This window comes from Melanostigma gelatinosum (genome assembly GCF_949748355.1).
Source record: "Melanostigma gelatinosum genome assembly, chromosome: 14".
Classification (NCBI taxonomy): Eukaryota; Metazoa; Chordata; class Actinopteri; order Perciformes; family Zoarcidae; genus Melanostigma; species Melanostigma gelatinosum.
Window position 1 is genome coordinate 12,420,172 of NC_136647.1, and position 12,681 is coordinate 12,432,852.

General features: G+C 41.5%; 2 protein-coding genes across 2 annotated transcripts; both read right to left on the reverse strand.

Moving 5' to 3' along the window:
• Positions 1–74: 74 nt before the first annotated feature.
• Positions 75–2,146, reverse strand: LOC306788593 (claudin-4-like). The gene has a single exon (XM_079284168.1). It carries the CDS (start codon positions 2,013–2,015, stop codon positions 1,380–1,382), a length of 636 nt encoding a protein of 211 aa, XP_079140294.1. The 5' UTR covers positions 2,016–2,146; the 3' UTR covers positions 75–1,379.
• A 926-nt stretch (positions 2,147–3,072) lies between these two features.
• On the reverse strand, positions 3,073–4,208 carry LOC306788591 (claudin-4-like). Its single transcript, XM_079284165.1, has one exon. It carries the CDS (start codon positions 4,083–4,085, stop codon positions 3,441–3,443), a length of 645 nt encoding a protein of 214 aa, XP_079140291.1. The 5' UTR covers positions 4,086–4,208; the 3' UTR covers positions 3,073–3,440.
• Between the last annotated feature and the right edge of the window lie 8,473 nt (positions 4,209–12,681).

Sequence of the window (12,681 nt, forward strand, 5' to 3'; positions counted from 1 at the left end):
TTCAGATCGTCAATATATTCAGATATTCAATGCTAAATTTCAGAGAGAAATAATTGCACTGTTTACACTGCTATAAAGTAACTATAGTTACTTTAAAAATATGTTTACACATAAAACACACTGCATTGTTGTAGATTAAACTATCAAAGTTGTTGTGTGCTGTACAGATTGTAAAGCTATGTGACTATATGTAATAGTTCAATTTAGCTCCACCTCAACCAGCTAAAACATTAAAATGCTGCTTTTACATTCACATCATAATTACCATGCATATAGCATGTCACTGGGGATTCTGCAAAGTGAGTACTTTTATATTTGATTCTTAAAGTTAGTTCTTTTAAATTATACTTCTGTACGTTTTTTGGTAGTTTCAGCTTCTAGAAGTAAAAGATCTGAATACTTCTTCCACCAAAACAGCGAAAGGTTACAGGGGCGTATGTTTTCCTTTTCAGACTGGTTTCAATTGAAAATGTCTGTTAAAAAAAAAAGGAAAAGAAACCCGTTAGAGGTTTAGAATATATCAACCTGACAAGAATTGGCAGATGTGCTCTTACTGGGCAAAGTGTAAATATCCATTCTTTGGAGATATAAAACAGTTCCTCAGCAACGTGAATCCAAGCATACAAAGAGCACTGTTGTCTCTGGCAGGGACGTCCATTTTATTTGAGACAGAAACTGTAAATAACCGTCTTAATATAAGGGCAGTGGATTACACCATGCAAGCATCTCAAACAAATACAGAGTAAATTCCCAGGAGTCTACTGCTCTGGATTCCTGAGTGCCTTATCACTCGTGCGTATTGAGAAGTTCAGTTTCAGTGTTTTTTGCAGGTGCAGAGCGGACATGAGAAAGGAACATATGAACAAAGAGGCTTTATTTCCGACATCTGAAAGTCAATTGGAAGTCCAACAGTGATCAATATATCATCATACAGTTGACAAAAAAAAATATTAAAAAATCACATCTGATTTCAACAGCATATTGTTTATTATTAAAATTAGCTTTTGAGAAATCTCCTTTCGTTCAGATTTTTTGGCTTTCACAGCAGCAGAGAATATATTGTTTCAACGTATTGTTTCAGTGAAATGTTACAGGTTTTCAGGCCTTAGATTCACGGATAATTGACAGCATATATCAACCTTTGATAGGGACACATTTCATGAAAACAAAAGAGAAAAACAAACCACCAGACAATTTATGTCAATTTAATTTAATCCTAACCTTTTCCTAAGCAACCAAATACACCGATTTCTTGTTAAGTCATCCACAAAACATCATTTTGAAGAAAGAGATATTTCTGTGCAACTTTTTGGTGAGAGCATTAACACATTTTCATGAAAATCTTGAGATATGTTATGCTGCAGTTCCAGCCAAAACACTCACACATAGTCAACGTTTGAAGATGCGGTTCTCACTGGGGTGAACTTGGCAGGTATGTATGGTCTTGTGTCCTTTGGGGGGCAGTTGTTGCAGAGCAGGCCTCCTCCCAGCAGCAGCAGCCCAGCGGAGCCCCAGCCGATGTAAAGTGCAGCCCCGAGCTCCCTCCTCTGAGCCGCAATCAGCATGGGGTTATAAAAGTCCCTGATCACTGCGTGAGCAGACCACGACACTGGGATCATGATCAGCAAGGCTGTTATTATGAAGATCACTCCGGACACAATGCAGGCTTTGGCTTTGGCCACTTCGTCCTCCATGCAGTTGGTGCACTTTCCTCCCACCACGGCCATGAGGACGCCGAACACCCCGACGATCACAGAGATGACCACCATGGCCCTGGCAGCCTGCAGGTCTTGAGGTAGCGCAAGCATGGAGTCGTACACCTTACACTGCATCTGGCCCGTGCTCTGGACCACGCAGGTCATCCACAAGCCTTCCCAGATCACCTGGGCGGTGACGATGTTCGCCCCGACGAAAGCGGTGACTCTCCACATGGGCATGGCGCAGGTGATGATGGTGCCCAGCCAGCCGATGAAGGCCAGCAGCACACCCATGATCTGGAGGCCCTGAGAAACCATGATAATGCCACTGCAGCCACGACTCAGAAGGTTGCCCTTACAGAAATGTTCCCGTCTGGAAGACTATTCGATTCCGAGTGCATAAACACAACAGAGATTGTAATTGCTCTCATATACTCCACGCTCACACCTGCTCGAGGAAGAGTTTGCAGTGCTCTGAGGCTCTGAGGTCCCACTGTGAGAAGATGGCTGCTTCCCATTGTGGTTCAAACTTTCAGGGTGGAGTTTCTGGGCTCCCAGACAAAAGGGGAAAGCTGAGACTTGATATCCACAAACCTCGTTCTCTCTCTGTTCATTGTTCCCACACATACAAGCTTTGTTACCTCAAGCAAGACTTTGGGACTGGGAACAATGACTCCAAATCCCTGTGCTCACACACATACACACACACCTACACACCTACACACACACACACACACAAACACATACAGACCCATTCAGACCAAGTCTTGAGCAAACACAAACTCTAAAGTTCACAGTTTAGGTCAGTACCGTATATTCGATTAAAAACAGACCAGGAAGTGGATGTTTCTGAAAGGCCAAAGCGTTCTCCAATCCAATCTTCATTTGAACAGAGAATTAACCTTTGAATAGCTTTTATCATTTTCAATACAATTGAAATTGATCTCAAGCTCGAAGTTTGGATGTTCAATTAAGGGACTTTAATCATATCGGTCAAAATAGATTCTTAGAGGAATATATTCATATATTATTTACTCTCTTAACAACAGAAAAGTTGGTCCTGTGAACAGAAGTACAAACATCGTTGCCCTAACGGCTCACAGCTTGAACAAAGACCAGTTTCCAACGACCTTGTTTTTCTGCCACACCTAAACCTGATTTACAAGAAAGTCACACAATAGACTCTCAACCGCTTTTAAAGGATCCTTGTTCAAACATTTGTGTCACTAAATGTGAAAAAGTACAATTAATATTAAAACCTGTGAATGTAGAATTTCAATGATTTTAATTTTGATGATATTGATATTGATTTGTTCCATTTTAAGAGCCCTGGATGAATCATGTTGGTGAAAATAAAAAGCAAGCACAAAAGATGTCTGATTTGTAAACATAATATTTATTTACAGTTTAACTGGTACATCGTGAATCTCATACACGGTTTATAAAAACAACCCACATACAGCTTTTTCAAAGGTTATAGAATATTCAAACGACTCAGAAAAGACAAATGACTACTTTTCATATCAAAAACCATACACATACAAATAACTCTGTTAACATATACAATTGAATTTACTCCTTGGGTGTGGTTCTTTTCTCAATGTTTGGTCCCATCAAAGACTCAGGAATACTTTTTGCTCAAGTAACATCCTGGAATATCAACACACACAACCCAGTAGCACCAGTGCATCTGTCCCAGGAAACATGGCTTTGTGGATCTATTTACAGACGTTCAGATCTGTTTCAGACAAAGTCTTTCCCGGACGCTGGTGCTGAAGCCTCAGATCTGGCAGCTGTGTACGTGGCTTTGTAGGAGTCTTCATCCTTAGGAGGGCAGTTGCTGCAGAGTATCCCCCCTCCGATCAACATCAAGGCGCCCGCCCCCCACCCGATGTAGAGCGCAGCACCCAACTCTCTCTTCTGGGCACTGACCAACAGCGGGTTGTAGAAGTTTCGGATGACGGTGTGGGCCGTCCAGCAAACAGGGATGAGACAGAGGACCCCAGCTATGATGAACATAACTCCAGCTGCAATGCCCACCTTGGACTTGGACGAAGGATTCTCCACACAGTTGGTGCATTGCCCCCCGGCTACGCTGAGCAGGATGGCCAAGACGCCCACCACGATGGAGAGGATGGTCAGGGCCCGGGCAGCCTGGAGGTCAGCGCTGAGGGCCAGCATGGAGTCGTAGACCTTACACTGCATCTGGCCTGTGCTCTGGTGCACACAGGTCATCCAAATACCTTCCCATGAGGTTTGCGCGGTCACAATGTTGCTGCCGATAAAAGCGGTGACCTTCCACATGGGAATGGCACACACAATGATGGCGCCGATCCAGCCCAGGATCCCCAGAGCTGCGCCCAGAATCTGTATCCCAGTAGACACCATCGCGGAGAGCTGATTTCCTTGAGTTGCTTCAAACGAAACTCTTTTAAAACGAATTCCTCTCTGGCAGTGAGGTAAGCCTGGAGGTTGTTTGCTTCCTTCTGTGATGGAGGCAAGTCCTTTGTTCGTCAAGTGAGTTTGCTGAATGGGAGAGGATCCAGAGGCGCAGGTATATGATCGCCTTACTGAGAGAGGAGGGGCCATGGAGGAAAAACAGCTCACCGTCATCAGTCCCTGCTCTTCAGGTTCATTCCCTTAAAGGCCACAAACCCATAACCTGTTCTCCCTCCCCAACCATCCTGCCTGTCTCACTGAGTTTAACAAAAGAACACGTGAAAATATTGAACACACAATTCTAACACAATGTGAGCATCTGATTGAAGAAAACATGATGGTAACAGAACATTTGTTCAGTTCATCTTCCCTCTTATTCCCCCTCCCCCATTTTCAGTTTCACCTGCAGCAGCAAGAGGGTGGAGTAACATCCCGAGTGAGATGACTCAGTCTGTTTTTAACAACAATCCCTTTCTAACAAAACTTCCAACAGACCAAATATGGTCTGCTGTACAACACCTTCATAAACTACAGATGACACTACGAAGAGCCTAAATAGACATTTGGAATGTCTTCACGAAACTGTGTCCATTTTACCGCATGAATGACTGTGGTTTCAATTGAAGTCAAGAACAGGTCTCGTGCTTCCTCGTCATTTTTGTCGCTTTCAACATTAAATCAATACCACGATCTGTCCCTTGAACAAGCCTTGAGTATCGAAGCATGAACATAGTAATGATAATAATTCCGTAGTTGCTACGAGCGGAGACGCTATTGCAAGATCGGATATTGTAGGAGAACAAATTCAAAATACATTATCAGTGAACAGTCTTCTCTATGAACATTTTGCAGACATTTTTATTGAAAACATTTCCTCTTTATGTTGATGAAGGAACATATCCCATGTCTGAGATAAATCTTGTTTCTTTTTCACGTATTTGTTGTTGACTTAATTTTTGTATTCTTTTGGGGGGGGGGGGGGTTCACCGTTATTTATTCAGGCGGAGCGTGTCGCTGAAAGCAATTTCAGGTCTATTGTACTGCCTAATTGTCCGTCTTTGTAAAATTCTCAGACAATAATGCTTTTATCAGTTAAGAATTTGAGACGGCCATGTCTGAAATGTTCTGAGACCGCACCTTGTTTCAAGCATTTGGCGCATGATGTGCACGCTGTGATGATGTCATTTTATGGCATGTGTCACTATGGCAATCATGCACAAGCCTTTACACATTCACGCCTGGGAGCGGAGGGCTGAAGACAGACCACAGTCTGATCTGCTGGCCACCGAGCAGCTCCACTGGAGGGGTTGAGGGCCTTGCTCAAGGGCAGCTCAAGGGTGGTAAAGAGGGAGGAGCAAGCACTGCTTTGCACTCTGACCCAGATGTATCCTGCAGGTCAGAACAGACAACCTTTTCCCTCTCATTTTCATCTCATTTCTCACTTTGAGGCAGGAAGTGACAGCTGTCTACTTTAAGTTTTAAATAAACACTTTGTTTGAAATTTAAATAATTATGATGTCTTTTAAATATCAGGTATTCTTACGTTGTCAAGTCTGAAAGTTGTATTCTAATGTTAAGAAGCATGTTGCTCCAGATAACAACTTCTCTACTTGAACATATTGTGATTTATCAATTCTTTGTGACCCTCTTCGTGTCATTTACCAACAATTTCAAAATCTGACAACCCTACAAATCAAAAACTTTATCAGATTGTCTCCAAAATATGCAGTCTTGTTTTTAAAGACGTATCTGTGTAAAAAGCAGAAACATGTATGTGCTTCAGTGTATTTAATGACAGGTCTTCTGCAATTCTCGGTGTTGTCGACAGGCGTGTACACAGTACTTGCAATTAAAAGCATGTGACCTCTGATAAACGCAGCTCCAACGTGATTTCATGACACTCCCTGGGTTTAGATAATTACAGGTGGCTGAAAAGGTGAAATGGGCCTTTAGTCATTTTGTTACTTTAAGAAACAGAATTGCATTTCTCAAAGCAAATTGAAAAAGTGAAAAGTGAAATATAGGCTTTGAGAGAAGCTCTTTTATGTTCAGTCTGTGTGTGTTCTGTGAATCAGACTGAGGGCCGGTTGTAAGTGAGCATACAAGGTTGTTTTGTTCATACAAGATCACAGGAAAAGAGATATTTCTGGGAAATTGGTGTGGGGGCGGAGTGGGGAAGGGCAACAAAAAAGAGTCAGTGTTATGATATACGCGTATGTGACAGGTCTGGATTTAGGGACTTCTAAATGTTGTAACTCTGACATGAAAGAAACCCTGTGTGCTATTCACCGCTCTGCCCAAAGGGAGGCAGCAACTTCTTCTTTCAAAACGATTACTGTGTGTGTGTGTGTGTGTGTGTGTGTGTGTGTGTGTGTGTGTGTGTGTGTGTGTGTGTGTGTGTGTGTGTGTGTGTGTGTGTGTGTGTGTGTGTGTGTGAGTGTGGTGTACACACAATTTCCCTGAAAGTCACTAGGTTTAAACCTGACTAAGAGGAGGCAGCGTTAGACTTTTTTTTTATGCTGTCAGTTTATTGTCATGTAGTCCGGTGTGAACCTGTACATTTCATTTTATATGTCCACAATGCAGCAATAAAATACACAACTCTGATTTTGTTTGGAGCTTTCTGCACAAATAGAAAGAAGGATGGGGTGGTGTAGCATCGCCCAGTGTTCAAACAACTTTTAATGTGTCCATAAATCTTGAAGCAGCCATTAAATCCAAGGCTACCGCTTTCAAAAGACGTATTACTTAGTAACAGAGAGTCCGCTTATAGAGCAGTATCGCTACCGACCAGTCACCTAATAAAGGCTGCCAGTGGAAATCCCCATCTCTCTTTGAAACGGGCAATTTGAAATGAAAGGCTGGTGATTGCCAAGGAGATATTCCTCCTATATTATTATAAGTGTGATTTTGACTAAAAAGATTGGTGTGTTCGTTAGTAAACTGCTTTCCATTCTTAAATATGGGGTGTAACATCTTTATGAGGTCCTCTCAGGCCAACAGTTTCTATTGAATTAAACTGCCACTATCTCATCTTGATAGACAGACAGTTTAGAAGCTTGTCTTCTTTATTATAGTCGAAGAAGAGGTTTCATTATCTATTGTAGTTATGTACAAGTTTCATTCTTGTCAATTGAGACTGGTGTGCAATCTACCCCCTCTGGCGAAAAAAACATTTTTGAACAAGACCGTGAAATTAGTATTTCTAAAATCAGGAATTTTACAGTTACTTCAGCATATTTTGACTTAAATGTTATTTTGAATAATTTGTAGGTTAAGTCGATATGCAGGAGAGTACGACAAAGCGTCAGGGCCATTGCAGGTTAAAAAAAATGGAGCTGGGAAAGGGAGGTGATCTTTAGAGAAAAACAAACAAAGTGACACATTTTATGAGAGAGGACGGCCTCTGAGTGAGGCGAAGGTCCTGGAAGACAAACTTGTTTTTTGTTTTCTTTTATGTTCATTCTGTGTTCTTTTGTGAATATAATAAATACTAATATTGTAGAAAGTACAGTAAAGACTCAGGACTTCTATCTTTGACTATACACAAAGACGCGTCATGTGTCTCAGCACGGAGCAAAAGACAACCGTTGAGAAGATGCTCCTCCCAACACACTGCATGACCATAGTTACAAACTGACACTTGTAAGTGGCCCTGCCCAACTGTCACTGTGTCAGTGTGAAGGGAAGACAACAAAGTCAAATGACATAACTGCTTGTGTTGAACCACAGATTATGGTGAATTACATCCTGAGAGTTTGCTGGGTAGAGGGACGTCTGCAAATACCCTGCTGCGGATGGACGGAGAGTCAGTTACAATAAGATGTTTTGCAACCGTTGGCTCAAACTGTATCATTAATGACAAAAAAAACCTGTACAAAAGAGAGGCACTGATAGTGCATCTAGTGACTAAACACCTCGAGAATCCGAGGGCCTATGCCAGACTGTTGTTTGTAGATTTCAGTTCAGCCTTTAACACCCTACAGCCTCACGTTCTCCTGAATACACTGCAGCTGATGAATGTCAACCCCTTCACTATTAAGTGGTACCACTCATTCCTCACCAACCGTACCCAGCAGGTCAGGGTGAACAGGACCTTGTCTGAACCCTTGACCATCAACACCGGCGCCCCCCAGGGGTGCGTCAGTTCACCAGTCCTGTTCACCCTGTACACCAATGAATGTACATGCAGCACTGCTAACAATTACATGGTCAAGTTTTCTGATGATACAGCCACCCTGGGTCTCATGTCTGACACATCAGATACAGCTGTGTACAGACATGAGATTCAGAACTTGGTCCAGTGGTGCGACAAACACTTCCTCATCCTCAACGTCAGGAAAACAGAGGAGATGGTATTCAGCTCAGTGCAGCTCAACCGCTTTAAGAACTCTTTTGTCCCCTCGTCCATCAAAGCCCTAAATGGCGAGCTAGCCAGAGCTTAACCCTGGAACACCGATTTATATTTATTTTTAATATCTTAACCATACACTACTGGTGCGTTATACGATGGGCAGTGTGAAATGTGTTTGTTGGCCGGTGGCAGTCTTTTGTCTTTTGTAAGTACTGTAGGTACTGTGTGTGCGGGTATGTGGACTGGCGACAGTCTGTGTATGTAATGTATGTATGCAATATGTTATTTTGTATTGTATTGTTTTTTAACAGCAGACACTGTACACTGTATGTATGTTTCCAAGACAAATTTCCTTCGGGACAATAAAGTCTATCTTATCTCATCTTAACGCTGCAGATTAAGTAGCAGAAACTGCAGCCTGTTGCTCCAGCTATAGTTACGCTATAACTTAGTAGAACTTGGTTACACCCATTACACCATACAAGTTAGTTACAAAGAAGACTTAAGATATAAAATGTACAAATCCCCCGAGCAGGTGTGAGTCAGCTACTATCACAACGGAGGGGGAAAAAATTGAAAGAGGAGAGGGATTGATATCAAGAGAGTCATGAGTGAAACGTCATGCTGCATTCACTTGAGATGGGAATTATTGCTGGCACTACTTGGTTAAAACTAAAACGTGTAATTGTTTATGTGTTGACTTTTTTTTGCGTGTGTGTATTACAACCATCCTCACAAAACATGTAAGTACAGCAGAAGCGATGTATCAATGATTGTTGAATTCCTAATGAGGTAACAGACAAACTATTATACGTCACACTTCTTTTAATTCCTGACCCTTGGTTATTAATGGTAGTTTTTCTTCCGTTTTACCACTAAGTGCTTTTTTTTGTTACGTTGAATAAAAAACACAAATAATACATGTACTTTAGTTTCAGAGCAGGGCAGTATCAGTACTTCCTGGAAGGGTATTTCCTGTAACTGTCTTCCCTCCTGTATTCAGGTTAGCACAGTATGATCAGTGTGTTTATAGTTGCTGACCCATGCACCTATCTGAATTTCGTTTGGCAGTTGACCAAATAGATAAACCTGTTATATATACAGTCTGCGTTCTGAAATAACCTCTCCAAACACACAGTGGGATACGATGATATCATTGGTGTTTACTCTGCAGCTGGAGAGAAGGAAGAGCTCACAATTTCACGAATCCACCAACCCACGCAGGGACACAACAGGGAAATGGATCATCGCTCTGCTATCTGAAACTCATTTATCAACTCTTGTGAGAGATTGAGCCGCCAGTGAAACTCCACACACTGCACAAATATATATGGAGTTGTTACAGTATTCATGAGTAAAGAGCTGTTTTGGTGACATGAAAATGATATGAATGATTACTCCAGGCCTTTTCCAGCTGTTTCATTTGGTGTGATGCTGGTGTCACTAACAGCTGAAAAAACAACAACATAAAACTAACCAATTAGAGCTCTGCAGGCAGCATTGAGGACGGGGATGCCATCCTGGGCCAAGAAACGACGGTTTTGGATCAGGCTTGGTCGAACCAGCCGATGGAAGGACAATTTACAGAGAGGGATAGTCGTCGATGAGAAGTAGAAGGAAAAGTTTTGCATGTCCAGAGCATCACTCGTATCTTTGAGTGAGCTCCTTCGTCTTCACACCGAAGGGGAATCAACGGTGATGAGATCTCCAGGTGTTTTGAAAAAGGTAGCCTGTACACTGTACTACCCAACTAGACTGCGGAAGACAGCTAAGGCCTTTGGCTTGGCACGACAAAGTGTCTCAAACATTGTTAGGCAAGTCTGCCACGCCAGAACAGTCGTGTGGAGAAAATACACTATTAGTTTTAGAAAATATCTGTATACGTGTAGACGGGGTTTAAATTAATTAATTAATAAATTAAAATAAATTGGTGAAGAAACACGACTTGAAATGCTACCTTTTGATGTGTGCAAATAAAAGAGTGTGCACAAGACACTGCTTGCTGGAGTACACACCGTAGTAGTGCTGTTGATCAACGGCTCCAAAGTCAGATATTTCTTGATTAAGCATGCAAACAAAGAAGCTGATAGTATTGACAGTCAAATATGATTTGAATTGTAAGCGGATTGTTTGTTTCCTTTCGAAATACAAAGATAATCTCAATGAATTGCCTTTTATCAGGCTTTATCTTATCATGGTTACAGTGTTTACCATTCTTTAGCAGACGTGTAATGTTGACTAATGTTGAAGTGTGATAATGTGATCACATATACCAGATACAAGTGTCAGAGTGTGATAGTGGCACCGGAGTGATGACTTGGACAAATCACAGTCAACCTTGTGGGAGAATATTACATTTAATAGTCCAATATTATGTAGTGTGTCAATGTAAAATCATACGTGTTTAAGTTCTTTCATATTTGTATGACGTCAATCGTTGAAAATATTACCTAACTGTATACTTACTAACTGTGAAGGGAGGAAAGTTGTTGTACTGACACTTTAGAAGAAAGCGCTGTCGCTTTAAGAGAGTCTTTGGAGACCGTGATGCAGGCTGAAGGCAAAAATGTGCTTGTGCTTAACCGTGGGATTTGTTAATAAAAGTTGCAAAACGAAGATGGACGTGTATTGGGACAGTTCATTTTAAGGGTGCAACAATTACAACCATGAACCAAAACTCTTTTCCATTTCTGCATGACATTTCTTACATTTTGGTTCGCAATTTTGTTGTTTGCTGGTTTTATGTTTATTATGTGGAGACTGTCTGCTCAAAGACAACCCCGTGTTAAGATGTTGAAAAAGGATACTTTGAAATGAGTTCCCTCGTCTCAAAGTTACTGGCTTTTTTGAATGGCTTTTTGGTCAGATGTCAATACCAACAGCAATTATTTATAGTGAATACATCACTCATGAATTTTGAAGCTTTCACAGGTCTCACCCATTGACTTTGGTTAAAACAGAACTGAGGTCCATTTTCCCGGTTAGTATACGGTTTGTTTGGGCTGGCGTGAAAGCTGTCAATGGAACCCTGGTGCGGATCAAACAGCGGAGAAAGATCTATCTCTTCTTCCAAGTGGACTCTGGTGTGTTTCGTTTGTGGTGTGAAAGCAAATAAACCAATCACAGCATGATTTTAGCATGATTTCAAAAGCTTCAATTTTTTGTGTGTTTCTCCTCAACATGAAAAAGAAAATATTGGCAGAAAAAGTTGGTTCACAGAGGTCAGATCTATGAAATATATTTGTAACATTTCTAGTTTGTCATTAACTAAAATCGCCTGTGTGACTGGAGATGGTACGTGTCATAAAAACAGCTATAAAAACTGTCACATCGTGTTTTTGTCGAGGCTATGAAAACGTGGCACATCACAGCAACAAAAAATAATGGAAACAGAAAATATGTAACAGAAAAACAGTCTGCTTAATAATAATAATAATAATAATACATTTTATTTACATAGCGCTTTTCATGACACTCAAAGACACTTTACATTAAAATCATCATATATAAAAACAATACACTAAAAACAAAGTACACGATAATAGTCACACATTAAAAGCAGTTTTGAACAGGTGAGTTTTGATTTGTGATTTGAATGTGGAAAGGTCAGTGCAATCTCGGATGTTTTTGGGGAGAGAGTTCCAGAGGGAGGGGGTAGATATGGAGAAGGCTTACATTTAATATGTGCCAAAGTTCTCTTCCTCACTCTTACTCAAACACAATCCCACGCTATGCAAACACAGACACACACACACACGCACGCACGCACGCACACACACACACAGCTATTAGAATGTTTCTATATTCCTTACGGCCTCATGTGGTCACCTATCAACCACGTAACAAGCTCGGCTTGGCCACTCATTACCTACTGACAGCAATAAAGCCGACACACCCAGACCTACCATGGGCAAAAGGTTAAACCATAAAACTACTCCTCATTTGAAAAAACACACACACGAACACCAACACACCCAGGTGGTAAATGAGGCCAATGCCCAGGCCTCACCTGATTGGTTTGGTTTGACGAGTGATGTAATCTCTTAGGAGGGCCTGACCACTTCGTAATAAAACAATGCACAGATAAGGGTCATCGACTACTTAAGAGCAGAAGAACAGAGGAAACGTCAGAGCGGACACGTACACGCAGCAGAGAGTTTGTGGAGGAAGCACACTGTGACAAATCGACAC

Excerpts from the sequence above, each read along its gene's own strand:
- LOC306788593 (XM_079284168.1), bottom strand. The coding sequence starts at position 2,015 with ATGGTTTCTCAGGGCCTCCAGATCATGGGTGTGCTGCTGGCCTTCATC.
- LOC306788591 (XM_079284165.1), bottom strand. The coding sequence starts at position 4,085 with ATGGTGTCTACTGGGATACAGATTCTGGGCGCAGCTCTGGGGATCCTG.